This window comes from Vitis riparia, chromosome 17 (assembly GCF_004353265.1).
Source record: "Vitis riparia cultivar Riparia Gloire de Montpellier isolate 1030 chromosome 17, EGFV_Vit.rip_1.0, whole genome shotgun sequence".
NCBI classification, from domain to species: domain Eukaryota; kingdom Viridiplantae; phylum Streptophyta; class Magnoliopsida; order Vitales; family Vitaceae; genus Vitis; species Vitis riparia.
In genome coordinates, this window is record NC_048447.1 from 11495373 (window position 1) to 11516427 (window position 21055).

At 33.9% G+C, this 21055-nt stretch overlaps 2 protein-coding genes across 4 annotated transcripts; both read right to left on the bottom strand.

Moving 5' to 3' along the window:
* Window positions 1–2534: 2534 nt before the first annotated feature.
* Window positions 2535–12111, bottom strand: LOC117934455 (phosphoserine phosphatase, chloroplastic). 3 transcript variants are annotated; one of them, XM_034856144.1, is made up of 8 exons: window positions 11977–12111; window positions 11263–11489; window positions 10772–10904; window positions 10572–10679; window positions 4342–4435; window positions 3502–3651; window positions 3376–3429; window positions 2535–2910 (listed from the first exon to the last, which is right to left on the bottom strand). In XM_034856144.1, exons 2-8 carry the CDS (start codon window positions 11480–11482, stop codon window positions 2785–2787), a joined length of 885 nt encoding a protein of 294 aa, XP_034712035.1. In that variant the 5' UTR covers window positions 11483–11489; window positions 11977–12111; the 3' UTR covers window positions 2535–2784. The 3 variants fall into 3 exon arrangements, with proteins under 3 accessions (XP_034712035.1, XP_034712036.1, XP_034712037.1); XM_034856145.1 differs by lacking the exon at window positions 11977–12111 and adding an exon at window positions 11867–11970; XM_034856146.1 differs by lacking the exon at window positions 11977–12111 and adding an exon at window positions 11628–11647.
* A 947-nt stretch (window positions 12112–13058) lies between these two features.
* On the bottom strand, window positions 13059–20939 carry LOC117904838 (ATP synthase subunit gamma, mitochondrial). Its single transcript, XM_034817612.1, has 9 exons — window positions 20759–20939; window positions 18081–18124; window positions 17811–17963; window positions 16243–16356; window positions 16022–16149; window positions 14305–14427; window positions 14093–14212; window positions 13687–13808; window positions 13059–13419 (listed from the first exon to the last, which is right to left on the bottom strand). Exons 1-9 carry the CDS (start codon window positions 20851–20853, stop codon window positions 13350–13352), a joined length of 969 nt encoding a protein of 322 aa, XP_034673503.1. The 5' UTR covers window positions 20854–20939; the 3' UTR covers window positions 13059–13349.
* Between the last annotated feature and the right edge of the window lie 116 nt (window positions 20940–21055).

Genomic DNA, 21055 nt, shown 5'->3' on the forward strand with positions numbered 1-21055 from the left:
TCAATATTAATGTGAACAGTTGTACTAATTTATAGAGGAAGGTCTCAATTCAACTTTTTTAGGGCTCTTTAATGATGATGTTTTATCTCTTGTGTAGGAGGCACATGGGGTTGAAAAGACCTTTTTTTGTTTTCTCTCTGTAAAACCCTAGACATAATCGCCATTGACAACAAGAGCAAACAATGTTTGGTGGCCAAGAATTTGAAGCCTACACTTTTTCTCTTCCTTCAATTACTTTTATGTGCAAGTGTGAAAGGGGTATAAAAAAAATTCAACAACCAATCTTCTTACCTTAATCCTTTGTGCACATGGCATTCAATCACAAAAACTTCAACCTATTTTTCTAGGGTTGGTACAATCTTGAAATTCTTCTCATTGTGTGTAGAATTAGGGTTTAAGTTCAAGAAAAGGGTAAGCATTTGCTTGAAGCAAGTGAGTTCATCAAGAAAAATGACAAGAAAATGGAGACCCATTTTTCTTGGTGAACATTTAAAGTTGGCTATTCATATAAAGTAGCTTTCCATGTAACTCATTGAAAATGATATTAATATTATTATATTAAGGGATTTTCCCTTTTTTCTTTTGTGCAATACTTTGGGTTTTGATTTTGTGCATGTGGTTGTTGGATTCAAGCAAAGTGGACAAAATGAGGGGACCCATCAAGCAATGCTAACTTGGCAATGGTAATTCATATTGATATGGGCAAGTGGGACAATAGTCATAGGCTAATACCTTGATCTTGTGCTTCATGTGCCAAAAACAAAAATTTCCCCAAATCCTCCTTTTTTTGCTTTTGCTTTCATTCTATCATTTGGGTTATGCGTCAAAACACACCACCAAGTTTTTCTTAAAAATTTCATTTAGAGCTCATTTAGTAGTAATTTTAATAAGTGTTTTTAATATTTTTAATATTTTAAAATTTTTATAATTCAAGTATTAAAAATATTAGAAACACTTTTTAAAATAACTCTCAAACGCACTCTTAGTCTGATGTGAAGAGTAGAAAGACTCGTATTTATGGAAATTGATTTTAATAAGACTCCTGATGAGTTATGAGGGTTGTTTCTATAAGCTATTATCAAGTTATTAATGACCCAACAAAACCCAATTAAAAATCAAGAAATAACCCCTCATATGCAAAATACTATAAGAACTCTAAAAGTTTAGACATTTCCATCATGTTAAGTATGATGGTATGTGTGATAACATCTATCATACCAAAAATATTAATGAATCCAATTATTGCAATTGTTCTTGGATATCTCTTTTAGCTTTTTGGATGTATTTCTTAAGTCATAATCCCTCTTACCATCTTTAATAAAGGGCTAAAATTATGAACTTATAATATATAGTATGATGATTGAATCAATTCCATGATTAAAAGTTTATTTCATATCGAACCAAGTAAGAATACAATTATGTACATTTTTGTTGTGAGAAAAGTTCATTCAAACTTATTCAAATAGATTATGTATCAAAAAATGAATTTGTATATCGTTACATTCCATTTAGGATTTAGGAATAGATGTAGTATCACCTACTTTTTACATATTTCTTATTTAAAGTATGAAAAGATGTAAATTTATCTAAGATGTGAATAAAAATTAATTTAAATATAATTCACACTAATATTTTTATATAAAATTTTAATTTTTTTTTTACATCTCTTATAATGAAAAAATAAAATAAAACTACACTTCAAAAAAAAAAATAATGCATGCTAAGTTATCTTTTTAATACTTATGGTCTTTTTAGTAATTGTTTTCAAAAACAATTTTGAAAAATACTTTTTAAAAATTGTTATCTAATTTTAGTAGAATAAAAGTTCATTTAGAAAACTAAAATGTTTTTAATCTATTTTTAATACTTTTAAATATGTTTTAAAAATAATTTTTATATCTAGTGTTTTATTTTTAATTATTTTTCATGTTTATATAATTATTCTTAAAACAATTCTTAAAAAATAAGTAAAACACAATAGAAAACAACTAAAAGATGTTTTCTAAAAATACCAAATTATCTATTCTTAAGAACAAAAAATTGTTTTAAAAAATAATTCCCAAACAAACCCTAAAATATATTTCAAGTCTATTCAAACTATAAATAAATAAATAAATAAAAATAAAGTATCAAAAAGACCAATTTACCTTTCTCTTCGTGCAAATTGAACTAAGAGAGAAAATGGTAAATGAGTATTGAAAGTAAGGTGATTATTGTTTTTTAAGTTAATAGCGAATGCAATTAGTTTTCAGACTTCGAATTATTTGAATGGAAATTGTTATTGAAAACTAAAAATAATTTTTTGACTTAATCAAAATACAATCCAAATATGACGCTTACCATATTAATACTTAATACTTAACAAAAATAAAATAATAAAAAAACAAGCAATTTAATACCTAAAACTATGGAATTATATTTAAGTTGAATTAAATTAAGTTCTATTTAAATTTAAGTTAAAAAAAAAAAAAAAAAAAAACCAAACAAACACCACCTAAGAAATTTACAGAAAAAACAATATTAGAAGAACTTCATTTTCAGGAACAAAATATATTAATATATGATCAATCTTTACATCACAGAAACAACATCTAAGAGTCATTTTCTTTCAATGACATTAGTTCTTCCTTTTTCTTCTTTACATTCAGCTATGGTAAAGGAAAATTGATACCTCTGGGAAGAATGCAACTATAAGATGCAGGTGCCCCCAGGCAGCACCACAGAATAATAATGAAACAAAACAAAGCCAAATGAAATACCTCGAAAAAGGTCGAGTGTTTCGAGTTATTCCAAGGTATTTATCAGGTCTTTAAAATTGAAAACTAGCCAATCAGATTTTGATGCAACGGCCTCGCGAAGTTGAACTCCCGCATAGCAAATGAATAAGTCAGCACCTCCTGGTTTACGAGCCTGCATAGAATCAAAGGAATAGAACAAAAAGATGAAAAGAATCAGATCAAATAGGAACTTAATGTTCCAATACAGGGGCTAACTTACAACATGATTGCCTTGTCTTCAGTATATCTGTATATGATACTAGACATTTAGATGAATTTGACCAACATTTATACATCAAATAGTCGTGATTTGCAGGGTTTGTCTACAGGGTTACCAAGTCCTAATATGAGCACAACAGAAAGTTTCATTGAATTTTCCTTTTTTTTTTTCCAGAGAAAACGCAACATCATAAAGAAACATAATGAAAAGAAGATCTCTTCATAAAGAAGAAACCTGAAGCAGTTCCAGAGGAAAGGACAACAACCACAAAATCGAGAAAGAAACAAAGGTGGGGTAGCATCCCCAAGAAAATATCTTCAAATCAAACCACCACATGTGCCAAACAACTTAGCTCACAGATCAGCTTTGGTTGCTTACCTCAAGATCAGTTGCACCATCTCCAATCATGACTAATCTCTTGTATCCATGAACCTGGAAAATCATCGTACTCAGCTTTATAAGAAAATTCTCATCATTCATGAAACCAAGAACTAAAAGACTGACCTTCCTTATCTGCTGAACTGCTGTGGCTTTCCCTCCACTCCTTGAAGTAGGTTCATTAGCATCAAACCCCAAAAACTCCCCAGAGCTTCCAAACAGCAGTTGATTTGCAAAGATGTTTTCAGGTGGAATCTCAAGGATTGATGCAACAGGCTTCAAAGGAAGTTGCTCTCATTAATATTTCCAAGATAAAATTGACATGCACACACATGCACACGCGCACACACAGGACACTTATGCCATTCATGGGCTCCAATAGATACAGAACATCTTCTGGGTCCCATGATAATAATATGCAATACAAAGAAAGGAAATCGCTTATCTTCTGGCATTTGAAGAGTTGAGGCATCTAGAATCTAAGCATTATATAACAGAACCACTAGATCATCAAGCTGTAGAATTGAACTTCATGTACATGTGTCACGAAAAAAATCAACAGTCAAGTCAAATTTTAGGATTGCTAGCAGAAATTTCGACTTAACAAGCTTGACTACGATTGATATGATATAAAGTGAAGCAGTATCCCATCAGCACACAATTTAAACCTCCTTCCCAGGGGCACTATTATCAGTTTTAAACCTCTTCCTAAACAACAATTTAAGAATATGGCTTAAGCACAATATCTTCAGATGACACCTTTGACTGGATGTTTTTTGACCCTTCATTAGATAATAGCATTATAAGCTTCAGTTTTGTATGATGCATCTTCTCCAAATAACACTAAGTTATTGAAAGCTACTCCGTCCCAATTAAAGAAAAAGATTAACATCTGATGCATGCTTTCAAGAAACAAAGAAAGAAAGAAAAAACCAGAGGCACTCATTCCATAGTTCAGCAGTGTACATTAATCATTTGACGAAAGCCTCCAGAGATCAGATAAACGTTGGTATTCCTAGCCTTCAGCTTCTTGACCAACACATCTATTCCAGGAGAAATTCTACACAAGCAGAATGGTGAATGTCCAAGAAATTAGACTCAATTAAGTATGGGAAACCAGATGGTATCAAATTACATGAAAAAAAAAAAGCAAATATAGAAATAAAAGAAACAAATTGCAGCAATGTAAAATATAGTACACTCAGCATGTTTAAATTGGCCAGAATAACAGGATAAATTGGTGGAGTTTTATTGTTTTATTGTAAGAGGCCATAACAAGTAAATTTGTCATCTCTCTACACTTACAAATATCTCCAATGCATTATTTATATGCTCATTATAAGATAGTGAAACTAATATTAAAACTTATTAGGGCTCAAAATAACATAATAGGGTCACTCATTTTTATGAGGCATTTTAGCAAACCATAGAATAAAGCACCATTTTACTGTGTTACTCATCAAGCTTTGGCCTTGCACCATCATCATCTCACCATGCTTTGCGGGCATTTTTGAACAATGGAATCCAATAAAAAAGTTAAGTGCTAAAAAAAGAAACTTCATAATCTTTCTGATTATTATGTCTTTATCTCAGTAAACAGATCAAATCTTGAATCCAATGCATATTTAGAGCCATGCCAGGCTTTTGTAGTTATGAATCAGCCCTATCTTTGAACCTTAGAATTCACCATTAGATTGTCATGAACTTAGGCTTTTTCTAAGCTCATGTGCAGCATTTAAACAACTCAAGACACTTGACATTGCTATGTTAGCCTTCCCTTCGTACTTAGCTAGTTAGGCTAAGTTGGGCACATGATTTGGAAGCTAGGATAAGAACTGAAGGCAACATTTTAAGGAAGCTTGTATTGCGCAAGGAATCCTAACAATGCTTGGAAGCTCTCACTTGCTTGGTGCCTTTGCCAAATGAGGCCCACCTATTTATAGGCATCTTAGGAACTCTCTGAAACATTGGATGGTTCCCTACCAATCAGGAATTCTCTAGAAGCTCCTAGACAAAGGCTATGTACAAGTATTTATAAGAGACCTCTGGAACTCTCTAGATAGCTCCATACTCTTCCCTTGTCTTCCACCTTAGTGGTAGAGATGTGTGGACATTTCTAGGCTTCTCTAGAACCTTTCTCACTCTTCCACTAGTGTAGATGACTCCAAAAAGGTTCCAAAAGCTTCTGGCTCCCTATTTCAGAAGTTAAAAACTTCGTTTGTGTATAATTTTTGGGGTTGGGCTAAAGTGTACATTGATATGGAGTCGAATTCCCTAATAGGTTTCTTGGAGTGATTAGCCTCCAATTAGGGGTTGGGTTGTTTTGTTTTTTGTTTGAGGGGTTTGTAGCCTCGTATACTTCCTGTATGCTTTGCGACTTCTAAGCCTTCTTTAATATATTCGCTTGCTTATCAAAAAAAAAAAAAAGCTTCTGGCTCCCTATATAAGCTCTAGGGAGGATCATTTGGAGCAGGTTGTGACATGATGGTCATACTCATGGGATCTTCTCTAGTGCGTATAAAAATACTAGGAAGCATATGATAACACATCTTGCTTTATGTTACCAAGTCTCTTTATTAGTAGGGGTCAGACCCTGACTCACATTATACACTAAAAGGACCATTACTTTTGGCACTATATCCTTCTAACTTTAACTACAATTATAGGGGCAACTACTCTTTAGGCATAGGCATAAGCAACTCCATCCTTAGGTAAAGGTTCTCTTTATGAATAGACAAATACATCCTATGGTAATAGGAAAAGGTAGACCAAGTGAGCAGCTCACTAACACAACCTCAAGATTCAATAGCCACAGTCAGACATTGAATGGTAGTTATAAATGCCATGATATATGTGCTCCAAACAGTCGAAATAATTACCCAGTACGATTTTCAACCTAATTCAGACAAAATTATAAACATGAGAGTTGGATGGCAATAAGAAGCTTTACTGGATCCAGATTGTCTAACAAGCATAAAAATTAAATTATGCTATGCATCGAGATTCTGAAATAGCTACGAACTTGATTAACAGTTATTATGGCTGTTAGTGAAAACCCATGGTATTGGTATTGGTACTTTCATGGAAATAATGGCCACATAATCTTCCATAATATGACTTACCAATCAAATTGAAACAAGGTGCTGAAATGAAAAAAATAATTTGGCAGGCATCATATAGTCCAACAGTCTAAGCACCACAGTATGCTAAACACAAACGCTAGAAGCAGTCAGGGAAACTTTTAAACAAAAGAAAATTAGGGCATGGCCTATTATTCTGAGTAATCCATGACTTCCGAGAAAGACTAGATTTGAACCTTTTTTTATACGAAAAAAGTAATATATTAACTAGCACCTAAAAGAGACAGCAACCAAACTACTCTGGAAATATACAAGGCTCACCAAAAAACAAAATGAAAGATAAAAACATCCTCTCCACCAACTTTAGGTTAAGGCCAATAGGAAAGAATTCTAAAAAGGAAGGTTTCCACTACCCAAGGAATTATCCAACCATATAAATGGAGTTCAGGAATAAAATTTTCAATTGTAACTCTAAAACTCTTTTGACCTTCAAATAGTTCTTGATTCCAGTTTCTCCATTAACACCAAAATAACCACAGCTGAGCTATTCTCCATACTTTTTCCTACATATAAGCCTTCCATACCAACTACTAAAATATCCTTTACCACCAAAAGCAACATCCAAGAAGCCCCAAAAGTGGAGAACAACAACAACCATATACCATGGACCACCCTACAATGGATGAATAAGTGACTAGTTGATCCCTTTTCCCATTTGCACATACAACACCAGGGAACTAAAATTCTTTGATAAGCAAAATAAAAAAATTTATAGACAATGCAGAAGAAACAACACACCAAGGTACAAAGGTATATACAAAGGGCTCCAAAAGGCTAGGTTAAAAAGAGAGAGCACGAAAAATGACTCCCTCCCTTAGCAAGAATCCCAACAGTTAACAAGTCAATTAAAAACATTAAATCTTCTTCTATATACAACCTAACCCACATTAAAAGGTTACTAAGAAATGTGTATTTTAGAGTTTGATTAGCTTGCTCCTCATTTTTAAACCATGTTCAATTCCTTTCCTTCCGCATCATCCCAAAAATGCACAAAGGAGTGACTCTTCAAACCTTCTTATACTTTCTTCCTACAAAAGAATCATGTCAGCCTAAAAGAGGCTCCTTGACTGTGGAAGGTAGCACCTAATCTATGTTGAACAAAGACAAGAGAAACTACCATAAAACCATTATTTTACACAATGAAGGAAAATGTGATTAATTGATTCCTCTTCTCTTTTTAAGAGAAAGTATCTATTTGCCAACATTCACTATTTCTTCTAAAGTTGATCTAAAGTCATACCTTTCCATTATTGATATCCCAAGCAAAAAAGTCCATTCTAGAAGAAAATCCATGAGTTTCCAAATTATGCCCATGAGAAAAGATACCGTTCTCCCAAACTCCAAGATAAAATAAAATGGCTTGATGGAAAATATTTCATTCCTTGAATCAATCTGAGCCACCCTATCCTCTTCTTCCCTATTCATTGACTTTTTCTTGCAATTTTGAAAAAAATGTCTCTACATTATCTAACTCCAAATCGTTCAAATGTTAAGAGAAACAAGGATTCCAATGACCTCCCACACCTAACCAAGGATTGAAATATCGATAATTACGGATATATTGGTACTTCAATTTTACGAATATATTGGGGATATATCGGCATATATTTTGGAAAAAAAATATCGGTAAGCCTAAATTGATCAAAACTCATGGAAATGTAAGAAAAACCTTATAGAAATGTAATTAGAAGTATAATAGACATTTTAAAGTTGTTTTGTTCATGAATTTGATATATGTATGATATAATTTATCATATTTGATAATAATATCATATGCGTCGATAAAAAATATGGATTTTATAAGTGTACATTTATTATTAAATTACATCAAATATTATTCCATAACAATATTGTGACATTTAATTATGATATGTCTAATTTTAAAAAGATATTTAATATTAAAATTATGATCCATTTAATTCAATTGTATTAAATGATATAAAATAAATTATGATATATGTATATTTTTTTAATATTTAATTAATATATTAACGATATTAAAAATACTATGAAAAAAATTATCATGATAATTTTTATATTTTTGGTAATCAATTAAACGAAAATTTTTCATTTTATTATAAAATAATTATAATTAATTTGTTCTTTAAAATATTCCTTTTCTATTTTGTTTATATGATTACTTTTAAATATATATATTTGGTGCATCATATTTAACAAAGGGCGAAGTTGCCCCAGTGGTTGGCCTAGATGCAATATGAGCCTTTTGTTTGGTGTTCGAGTCCCCCTATCAACAAAAAGCTTAAAATTTTTGGAGTTTTGACCAAGTTTAACTGCCATGTTGACCACATTTGACAGCCTTAAAATTTTGCCAATTCTTGGTGATTTTTCCCAAAATTTCCTCTAGTCAATATTTCTTCACCCAATATCGTTTACACGATATATAGCAAAATTTTCATCCATGCACCTAACTAGTTCCATAATCCAACACCTAGGCCTCCTTTGTTAAGGCTATCACATGCAATAAGGGAAAGAAAAAAAAACAAAGGCCTATTCCCACCCCACCTGTCCTTTCAAACCTCACCTCTCTTCTCATTACCACTACAAAGGAGGCTCTACCACTGAAAAAGTTCAATCCCTTCTTAATATCTTTCCATAAACCAACCTCATATCCAACTCTTACTTCACAGGAACACCAACCCACTTCTTCCTCCCCATACTTCCTATCTACAACTTGTTCCATAGTGCTTCTTCTTCACATATGCATATCCAACTTTACTTTCTAAGGAGAGCCTTATTAAGCAAAGAAAGGCGTCTAATGCCTAAACCCCTTAACTCTTATCCATGTAGGCAATTGAACACTTCACTAAATGCAACTTTTTCTCTAAGGTCTGCCTCCTTAGAGGAAGTCTCCTCAAATCTTCTTAAACCTCAATCTGATCATCCTAGGAATACTAAACAAGGACATGAAAAAGATAGACAATTTGGATAAGATGGTTTTAATCAAAGTAAACCTTCCTCCTTTTCGAAACATATTATCTTTTCCATGTGGTCGACATTTACTATAACCTTCTTCCAACCCATCCCAAAGTAGCATGAACTTAAAGAAAGCACTCAAAGGAAGATCAAAGTAGATCAAAGCTCCCTAACCTTACAATTTAGCACAAGAGACAACTCATCCACATTAGCAACCACACCCACCCCCCACCCCCTTGAAAGGGTATCCCCCTTTTCTCAAATCACTATAGCTTTGGAAGAAGCCCAAATGGGTGCCATTAATTAACACAAAAAAAATCTACTGTAGATATGCACCATTTAATCCATCCAATCAATTTTTGGCTAAACTCCATCTTTTCCAGATGTAGTAATTAAAAACCCAATTAACACAAAGTGCAAACAAGGAACTAAAATTCTTCCTCTTCTTATAAGTTGATTGAGGGGGAAAAGAAAATTGATTGTCGAAGTTGTTTTCTGAGCAAAAGAACCAATCTCTAAAGGAGTCAAAGACCTTCATACCATCTTCAAGGATTTGAACTTAAGCACTAAAATAAGATTTGATAGACAAGCAAATATCCTCCAATAGCTTCCAAAGTAATTTATCCTCTGTACCATTATGGCCACCACAACTTGAAAAGCCAAAAATGAATTCACAATTTCCAACTCCAAGTTATGAAATCATCAAATCAACCAAGGAGGCCAATGTCCACTAACTACTTATATAGACTAATAATCAGCCACCACAGCCTCTTGATTTGCTGTTATCTTAAACAAATTTGAAAATCCATCTCATGAAAGGATCTTCCCATAAGCTGTTGCTCACTGAAATCCTAGTAAAAGTGTGAAAGATAGGCCATCCTCCTTGGATTGATTCTCAAAGCCTGAAGCCAATAGTCCCTCTCCTTATTCTTGAATTCTAACCTTAGTACTCTTTGCTAAACTTCCTCACAATGAGTTTTACTTTTTCTCTTTTGATTAATATTTTTAAACTAGGTTCCATAACATAAGATTTAATTTTTCATTGTTCATCCACTGCCAAATAACAATAAGTGAAAATAAAGGCCCAAAAACAGTCTAGAGAATCAGAGAGAGTCCTCCTACCTTGGGGGCCTCTTTTCAAGGAAGTCCTGGACTTGGGATAAGGAAGGCTTAAAGAGAGACAGTCTGGCAGCCAAGGCCTCCTCAAAAGGAACAGAGCCACCCATCGCTCTAGCAAAAGCAGACATAGAAGAATCAGACATGTACCTTCTAGAGTGTCTAGCAATTAAACTTTTTCCAAACAAACAGCAAGGGAATCCAACCTTGCAGTCCATTCTGCAACAGCCTTTCCAGCCCCACAAAATTCTGCAAGTTCATCAATGCCCTCATCCACGCACACTGTGCTATCCACATCGAAGCAGACAGCATCGGCATCTTGCCAAAGTTCAAGAATCTCTAGGAATTGAAATGAGCAATCATCAACAGCAGCACTATGATCTCAAATTTCAAGAATGCCAATTTAGAGTTCAGTATTTAAAAACTCATTTTGTAAACTTAACATTTGCACAAGATAGCTTGGTTCATTGTCTTCAAACATCAAAAACAAATCCATTTTCCTTCGATTTTATGAGCAGTACACCCAAACTTCAACAATTTTGAGGTCAACCTTTGATTAACTGAACAGAGCACTATGTGCAAAGGAATTTTAAAAAATAAAAATAAATAAATAATTTAAACTTCTGAATCAAAATGATATTTCAATTATTGAAATAGAATAAAATTAACGAAAATTCCTTGAATCCTTGAATATAACCTTTGGATGGTAAAGTGTTGTCAAAGCGAGTAGAAGCTTCTAACGGTTGAACAGAAGCAACTACTGAGTTGAACGATTTGGGATGTTTCATCATCCCAAATGAATTTCTATAAAACTTTTTCTGTAGCTGCAATGTGGGAAATGCAGGAAGAGAAGGAGAATGATGTCGTCCACAATGAAGATGAATGGGATTTGTTCGCACTCTCATCAATCCTTCCATTACTTATCTGTTTTCAACAGATTGAAAAACAATAATCAGAAGAAAGAAAATGCAGTGTAATGTAATCATTTCGTCAAAACAACAAGGGCACTAAACACGATAAACCAGTGACAACCATTCATATGATTCATGAAAGGAAAATTACTGATTGAATCAACAAAGACACAAGAAACCATTTGCCAAACCCAGGAGCCAACGCAATAAATTTAAAACAGGATAACAAGAATTTTCAAAGGAAGCGAAACACATAAGAGCTTAGAACAAAAGATATAGGAGTTGCAGATCTACAACCGAATTCACAAGGACAAAAAGAGACACGTACCCACTTTTGGCAGCTGAGAAAATGACGAAAAAGAAAAGAAAATTTCGGATCTTAAGATTTACCTTGGATGGGTTGTAGTATAAGGTTCAGGGAAGCAGATACATTTGAGAATTGGTTTGCGTTTCAGACATTTTCTCGAGAAACAAACAGAGAGACAAAGATTAATACTTACGGTTTACGCTGCTTTTGAGTGTTGTCTGGAATCTGGACCTTCTGTGTCTTTCTATTGATTGGATCTGTGCTTGGCTTGCTCGCATGAATCCTTATAAATTTATCAACATCGTATGGGAGCGCCAAACATGGTCTTGAGACATGTTTGGTCCTATTTTTTAAAAAGTTACGAATGTTTTTTTAAAAAATTATATACTTCTCAAAATCGATTATTTTAATATAAATCTTTAAATTACATTTATATTAAAATCCTATTTTTTTAAATAATAATAATTTTATCTAAAAATAAATAAAAATAATAAAAGTCAAAATTAAAGTTCATATGATAATAATTCTAAGAAACTTTTTAATATTTTTAATACTTACAAATTTTCATCATTCTAATATTTACAAAATTTCATCATTCTAGTATTTGAAATGTTAAAAATGTTTTATATAATTACTTCCAAACGTACTAAATTAGACATATATTATCTATATATCATTTTTTTTTTATGTTTTTAAAAAATATGAATTTATTTTCTATAAAAGCGAGTTTAAAAGAGTTATGTTTTTCTAAAACGTTGTTTTAAAAAAAATAATATTATTTAAATAAAAAAGAGAGGGAACACTTAGGTTGGAGATGTGTGATTCATCCCACCAGCCCTACCCACTATACAAAGTACCAACCACATTAATTCAGTAATAATAATAATAATAATTTTAACAAGCACAAGATTCAAGCTTGCATGGGGCATAGTTAGAAACCCGTTGCTTTCCAATTTTTTAAAATGCTTTCTAATTTATTTATTTTTAAAAACATTTTCATATTATTAAAAAGACTTCAGTATTTTCTCTTACCGTTGGTGACTGTTATTTCTGAAAATATTCTTGAGTTGAGAGAATCCAAACAATGATTTTTCAACTTTTTAAAAACCGATTTTATTTTTCAAAAATAGTTTTATATTAAAAATATTTTCTAAAATCACCATCTATATATAATATTTTTATTTTTTTATTTTAAAAATTAAAAAATATATATATATCTTCACTTCACTCAGTGGCCACTTTGGGGGTGAAAAAGACAGGACTTCGGACAACTTATGAGAATGAACAATTATCCTCAAACCATAACCATCCAAGTAAAATATAAGCCACAAAAATAGAAGAGTTGATTATGAACAAGGAATCCCAGATGGAAAGATGCTGATTCCTAAATCCTGAGCACAGCAGTTGATCCGGGAGATTATTAGAATTGCTCAATTGGAAAGAGGAAATACCAAAAAAAAAAAATTGCCTCAAACGTATCACGACCGTCTGCGAATTAAGCTTACACCGAAGTTTTTTATTTCGTCGCTGTCTGGGGGTGGAGCAGCAGTGGGGTATGTTGTGCAATTAGCCCTCCAGTGCTGATGCTCCAGATATAATCTCAGTCAGTTCTGTGGTGATTGCAGCTTGACGGGTTCTGTGACAAAACATCAGATGAATAGGGGAGATCAATCACAAATTAAAAAAAAATACAAGTGAATCAAATATGCCTGCCGTAAGTATCCATGATATTCAACTGATGAATGCAACAATCATTCACCAAAGAATAATAATTCAAATTTTGTGGGTGAGAAAGTTGGGGATCTCAACACCCTGCCACGCCACCTATATTCTTAATAAAGGTGGTCTAACATGTTCATGTTTGTGTTATGTGTGTGTGTGAGAGAGAGAGGGAGAGAGAGACCTGTTGTAAGTAAGCGTGAGACGATCAAGCATATCGCCAGCATTTCTGCTGGAGCTATCCATGGCAGACATCCTCGCACCTTGCTCACTGCAAGCATTCTCTAATACAGCATTGAACAAAACCTGAGGGAAATGTGAAAAATTAAATTTAGGGTGAATCTTAAAAATAATTATAGATATGACAGGCCTGAAGAATTCTAGGTTCTTGAAATTTCATTCAGATAAATCAACCAACCATACATTTAGATGTATGACTAGTTATGGACTAATAATCTAAACTAGAGCCTACTGGCTGCTACCAGGCATTATTTGGAAAAATTACTGCTTTTTTATATTTGGTTAGAAGGAACTAGAAAGAAAAAAGGATTCAGAAAGGGAAGGTACTAGCCTCTAAGGATAGGACTTACACAAGAAAACTGGAACTCCGCTAGGTTCTGAAGTATTTCTCCCTTCGTCTCACCACCTTCAATTTCGTAGGAGTCCAGATCACCCAGTTTTCCCCCAGCCTCAGCCTCTCTCTCCACAACCTAAATCAACATACATCAAATGAGCTCACAAACTAAAAAAAAGCATTAAATAAGAATAAAGCGTGATTTTATATTTGATGCAATATAGTTACCTCAGGAGATAACACTGTTGACGTTGTTGGTGCAAATGAGATAATTGAACGGAACTTGTTGAAAACAATTCTCAAAGCATCATACTCCACATTCTTTAAGATTTCATCAGCAAGAACAGAAACCTGAAATACAACAATTTGATTGAAGCATGAGGGAAAGAACAAGAAAAAACAAAAAGAAGAATTAGAAATATCTCTAGATGGCTAGATGCATAAACTTTAATTTACTACTTTATTTATTTAATCTGCTCTTTTGTTTATTTATCTTTTGAGATAAGCACATTAGAGTTACAAAAGAGAGACAAAAGCAGGCATCATTCCAATTCAATTACTTGTTTTCCTGTCCAACCTAATGGAATGAACCATCTCAGAAAAGAGTCCAGCATTGTGTTTTAACACTTAAAAGAGGCTTTAAGCATGGGGAGGAACCCTTATGTCTGTCTTTTCCCTCTTTGTATGTCTTAGCTTCAACAAAAGAGGCCTGGGTAGCAGATGTTTCAGAAGAATAAGGGAAGGGGAGACACTGGAATCCTTGTTTCGCTAGACATTTTAACATTTGAGAGTTAGACAATGTAGATGCTTTTTTCTCAAGGCAGCAAGGAAAATCCATAAAGAGGGAAGAGAAGGATATGGTGGCTTGGATGGATGCAAGGAACAGTGTCCTTTTGGTCAAATCTGTAAATTCTATTTTGGAGCTAAGGGTCTCAATTCCTTCCTAGAGGGGATCATTTAGACTTCATGGAATTCGTTTAAAGCAAGTTTTTTTTTTTTGCTTGCCTTGGTAGTTGGGGGAAATATTAACCTTAGATCAACTTTAGAGGAGAGGATGGTCATTGGCAAATAGACATTACCTATGTAAAAGCAAAGGCAGATCAATTGATCAAATCGTCCTTCATTATCCCAAAGTCAGGGTGTTATGGCAACTGTTTTTCTCCTTACTCGGCATCATTTGGGTGGTTCCTTCTTCGGTGAGGGAGACTCTCCTAAGTTGGCATGGCACTCCTTTGTCAGAGGAAAACACAAGTATGCAAAGTCGCCCCTTTGTGCATTTTTTGGGACAATTTGGAAGCACCAAAGAACGTTTGAAAACAGAGCAGCTGGTTCAAATGTACAAAAGCTCTTTCATTAGAAGCTTGTCATTATAGGTTAGAATGTACATAGTGGAAGGATCAATGCCCTTAATCGATTTTGTAGATTGGATGAGATTTGGATGAGAGAGGGAGTAGTCTTGTTGTGTTTTTCTTCTAGGCTATGCCTTCTGTTATCCTTTGTACATGACCTATGTACCTTGGTGTATAGTTTTTAAAATCTTCAATTTATTCTCTTTGCTTACTTATCAAAAAGTTTCACTCCTAAAAGTCTTAAGACAAACCATGGAAGTGGTGCCTATGCTTTGCATGGAACCCTACTAACAACTAATGCAATAGATTAAATGTGAAATGAAGTTTAAAGGGCCTTATAACATAAGAACTTTAAATTCAAACAATTCCAGTTAACAAGAATAGATTTATGTATTTATATTTCTAGACATTCAATATGAATCAGAAAAGAAGTTCCCCTTTCTGTTGGTAATCTGGACAAGAAAAGCCATGTTCATTAGAAAAGAAAAAAAAAGGGAAAGGTAGCTTTCTTCTCTTTTTTTTTCCTTTTTTTAATAAGGTAGCTTTCTTCTCTTTTTATATATGTCAAATAGAGAAAAGAAGCAATAGAAATTGACCTGTGTATAATTCAGAGGATTTTTCTGCAATTCAGTTATGCATAGCTCAATGTCCTTCTTTGAATCACGCATCAGCTGAGCCTTTGCCTTTTCTCCCAAAACAACATATTTTGTTCCCTTCTCAGGCCCTGATATGAACAGAAGATTCCTAGTAAAAAGTGTTCAACCTCCAGCGATAGAGATAAACAATCACCAAAAATACAGTTTCCCACAAGAAATACCAGAAGTAAACTTATGAAGAGCCTTGCTAATCTTGACTGATGTAGAATTAATTCCACCACATAGACCTTTGTCTGAAGAAATAGTAACAATAACATTCTTCTTTACATCAACACCTAGCAATGCAGAAAAACAAGAAAACAAAATGACAGCAAATATTAAATAAATGAATGGGTAGAAAGGAAAAAGATCTAAACACCCACAAAGAATTAAAATAAAGAGCACATAATATGGGGTCACTTATCACAGAGCAAGCACTGTCTAGCCACTACAATTCCAAATAGTGATAGCATGTAATATTATGAAAATGGAAAGTTTCAAAAGACTTGAGCTGTATATGCACACATGCACAAATGTAAGTTAATTTTGTGCATACATATCCAAATATAATAAGTGATGTTTACTATCAAACTTTTTTGAACCCTAATCCATTGCATTATAACAGCATCATTCATTTTGCAAAGGACCGAAGAAAAACCTGAAGTATCCTCACACCACAAGCTTAGAGGGTGACAAAATTTAAAATGTCTGCTTCCAAGTTTGAAAATTTTTCTTATGGGAAATGAAAATTTATTAAAGAGAAAAAGAGGATACAAAGAGATTTCCCAAAAGAAAGGAAGGAAAAATAAACAGCAAGGATAAAAAGAACAACATGCACCAAATGGGCATGGAATGACCAAAGTAATCCTCCAGAGCTAGGCTATCAATCTTATAAGCTATCCTTCAAAAGGGGGGAAAAAGATTACTTGATTCTTAAATGTAAAAACTAATTTTAAGGCAAGGATCCATTTCAACATCTACTTTCAAACATAATAAATAAAAAGGAACTTTGATCAAGCATCATCAACTTGTCATTTTTAGATAAAAAAATCCCCTTGACTCGAGAGGAAACCTTTTTCTTGGGGTGGAGCAAAACTACAATGCAACAGAATTCCTTACACTCCCCATAGATTTGGATACTACAACCACAAAATTTAATTCTAAGCCAGAAATCAGCTATCCTTCCTGCATAAAAAAATTAAATCACTCAATTCCTCAAGATTATGTACTTGTCCCATCTACGACCTCTAGAATCGTGATAAATATCCCATATACTCTTGGACTTAAAACATATCGTCCACAAGTCTGTGGTAAATTTTGTAACATTTGTTTCTTAAAGCCATTCCCATGCTCCCAAAATTGTGGACAAAAAGGATCAATCAGTCATCCAAACCTTAAAAATAAAAACAAGGAATGCAAAAAAATCGGTCCTCACTCATTCTCCACTGACGACCAATTAGATCTCTAGTCTTTCACACATTCTCTGATCTTGTTTATGCTCACTTACCACTCCTTAGAAATTTAGAGTAGCGCACTAGAATGATATGACACAGTTAAAAATATGAACTCCAGTATAGTGGACTTTAGATGCGTGCAAGGATGATGAACAAGATTGATAAGATTGACCACTAACATGTTGGCAACCCAGTAACATTTTAACAATGAAGCACAGAACTGACAACCAGAGCACACTTGACAAGAAGATGAATAAAGCCAGCTCAAATGAATAGAGTTTGATTGATACACATACTAGGAGAATCGCCAAGCAGTACGGTAAATGGCTGCCATAGGCCACGGGAATTTTCAGCTCTAGTTTGAATTGCTCGTAGCTTTGAAGCTGCAACCATTTTCATTGCCTTTGTAATTTTCTGGATGTTCTTGACACTCTTCATCCGGTTTCTGACTGCAAAAACAATACAGTACCAAAAACCATCAACACTTACGAGAAATAATAAATATATCAGAAGTCGGTAACTTAAGTTTGATATCATGAAAGAAAAAGGATAGGAAAGTTTCTCACCTATTTGAGTTGAAATAGAGCGAACTCCAAGAGGGGCCTGCTCCCTGACCACCAAGCTAATTTTTTAGTTGCTCAAAGTGTAAATGGGAAAAACTTGCAAATAAGCATACAAAGGAAACTGAGCTTTTTTTCTTTTGATTAGACAAATGAAATGGTTTTATAAACAGGTGCCAAAGAAACAACGCATCAAAGTACACAAAATGTATACAACAAGCAACAAAAGGCACAACCAAAAAGAAAGAACACAAAAAACAATTCCCTCACTCCAAGAGAACCTAAGCAAACTATAAAATCAATTAGTGACATTAAGCCTTCTTTTATGTACAACTTCACCCACAACAAAAGATTACTAAGGAAAGTGTTTTTCAGCATTTGATCAGGCTGCTCCTCACTTTCAAACGATCTTCAATTACTTTCCTTCCATATTATCCAAGAAATGCACAAAGGAGCAGTTCTCCAAACCTTTTTATTACATATGACTCTAGCACATAAAAGTAGCACTGAATTGGATTATTGTTTCATGAGAAAATCTCTTGCTATACAATCTTAAATAAATTTATCATATTGAGATTTACATTGTGGTTCTACAGTGATAAATAAATAAAGCATCAGTCACATAAGGTACACCCCCAAGTCCCTATGAACCATCAATGATTTCATTTTAACGATGACCAAGCATGGAGCATCCCCACATTAGAATCAACATATGAGAGGGAGGAATATACCATTTTGATCATTGGGTATTGTGCTTCATTAAATAAATTCATTCATCAAAACAATATTGATGGTGATGAAAATACTGTAATATAGATTTCCAATATTAGGCTTTATGATTGCCTATTAAACCAGTTACCTAAACCAAAAGTTTTTCCAAATTTTTTTATTGACATGCAAGAAATTTTATGCATTCAGAATCACAAAAGGATGCAGAGTACACTATTAGAAAATGAGAATTACTTTTTTAAAAAAAAAGACTGGGATGAGACTTATTCTCGTATAAAATCTAAACTTCCAAGCCCCTTAATTGCAGGATCAACCACACTGCAACATGAAAATCAACCCACCACCCAGAAACTTCCTCACTCTCACTAATTCGCCTATTTTTCCTATGTGACATGGGTGCTTTATAGATTTAAAAATAAATAAAAATAAAAGAAAAAGAACAAGAAGATTAGAAGGACCCTTAGGGAGCCACAGCCCGTGTCCAAAGGTAGCATACTGGGACTGCACTGAAATAGAAACCCAAACAGGAAAGGAGAACAACAAAAAACAAGAGCTCCTTAATCACTTGAACAGCCCAAGATACTGATGAAAACCACAAGAGTATAGCCATTAGCAAAAGATTCTCCCACTGTCCAAGACTGCAGAAAGAGCAGCATAACTTCTTTAAGCTCAGGATTGAATCGTCTAAAACCTTGAAAGTCCTCAGATTGCTTTTCTTCTACTTACGCCATGCCAAACAAAGGATAGTCATCCTCACCCATATGTTGCTTTTTTGATAGGACTACCTTGCCTACTAAGGAGCACCTCTTCCATAGTACCAGGAAGAACCCAGGATGAATGGAACCAAAAAACAATAAATAAATAAATAAAAACAGCAGCTCATGGTTCCCAGAAAACTCCACAATGAACCACCGAATGATGCACTAATCCCTTGTTTTTCTTGCATAAGTAACAGATATTAGCCGTGCTTCATCCTCTTTACTTGAGAGGATCGAGGGTCAGATGCTGATACTCACTCATACAGTAAGGTGACAAGGTCATACTGATACTCGTTGAGTACAGCCAGATCTTTCAGATACATGTCATATGCATGCCAGCTGTAGTACATGTCATATGGATTCGAGGACACTTGGAGGAAGCCAGAGTTGTTGTGGGATTTACTATATTTCTATGTTTCTTTTTGAGCTTATTGTATAGACATTTTTAAACTCTACCCTTTTGAGTGTTATTCAGCTTAGTTGACTCATAATCTAAATGTAAATCCCTCACAGGTCATGAAAGAACGATCTAAACCAAATGAGGCCCCTAAAATGCAACACCAAATATAGAAATATCAAAAGCCACCAAAATCGCTAAGACCCACATCATGCAAAACGCTAAATCATCAATGTATGATGAGAAATAAAACAAATATGTACTTTATCTTAGAAATCCCGACGGTGATTCTTTTGGTTGCTAAGAAACTTGAGTAGAGAACAGAGAATAAAATCTGAATTATATGTTTGCACGCTTTTTGGGTTTCCAATAGAAATTAATGATAGTTTGAAAATCTCGTATCAGCAAATCCAAAAGGCTGTACAGGCTCAGTTTCATAAAACATATTGGGTAAGAAATGCTTGAAAAAAAAAAAACAGAAGATCGTCCATAAAAAAGATGCATTTTGTGTTAAACAAATAAAGTGACCCATAAATGAAAATTTGCCAATCAAGTTTCCCGCCTTCGTTTCCAGAAATGGGAATCGTTTTGGGGGAAAAAGAAAAAAAAATGCCTTCTTTTTCCTCTATCTCAACGTCCCTAAGGGTTCATGATTTCAACTTATTTTCTTTTAGTTGCATTTTCTGCGCAACGAAACAGAGCTTAAAATAAAGCAATGGAATAACAGAACCCCTATCAGCGTTCAATCGAAACGTGAGAGAAAAGCGAAATCGAAAACAGTGAAATGGAGGAGACCATACTCAGGAATGGGAGAGGATCGGACGGCGGCGATAGGACGGGGGGTGATTAGAGGGGCGAAACGCCTCCCTTCTCGTCTAAAGGCAGCCATCGCCATTGCTTCGATCGATTCCTGGAAACCCTAATATTCTCAGAGAGGCGTTCTTTTGTAGATCCGACGCAGGTCGCAGCTGCTGCTCTCTTTCTTTTCCCCTTGTAAATAGCTGCTCAAAAACCACTCGTGCTTCTTTGCCCAACAATACGGTGTCGTTTTTCCATCTCTTTTTTATTTTATTTTATTTTATTTTTCCTTTAACTCT

Coding starts and splice junctions, on each gene's coding strand:
- LOC117934455 (XM_034856144.1), bottom strand. CDS start 11,482: ATGGAAGGATTGATGAGAGTGCGAACAAATCCCATTCATCTTCATTGT. Junction 10,680..10,771: donor GTTGCAGAATGGACTGCAAG/GTTGGATTCCCT, acceptor TGCTTTTGCTAG/AGCGATGGGTGGCTCTGTTC. Junction 3,430..3,501: donor CAGTTCAGCAGATAAGGAAG/GTCAGTCTTTTA, acceptor ATGATTTTCCAG/GTTCATGGATACAAGAGATT.
- LOC117904838 (XM_034817612.1), bottom strand. CDS start 20,853: ATGGCGATGGCTGCCTTTAGACGAGAAGGGAGGCGTTTCGCCCCTCTA. Junction 16,150..16,242: donor TCTTCATAAGTTTACTTCTG/GTATTTCTTGTG, acceptor TGTTCATATCAG/GGCCTGAGAAGGGAACAAAA. Junction 14,428..16,021: donor ATCCTCTGAATTATACACAG/GTCAATTTCTAT, acceptor GTTGTATTTCAG/GTTTCTGTTCTTGCTGATGA.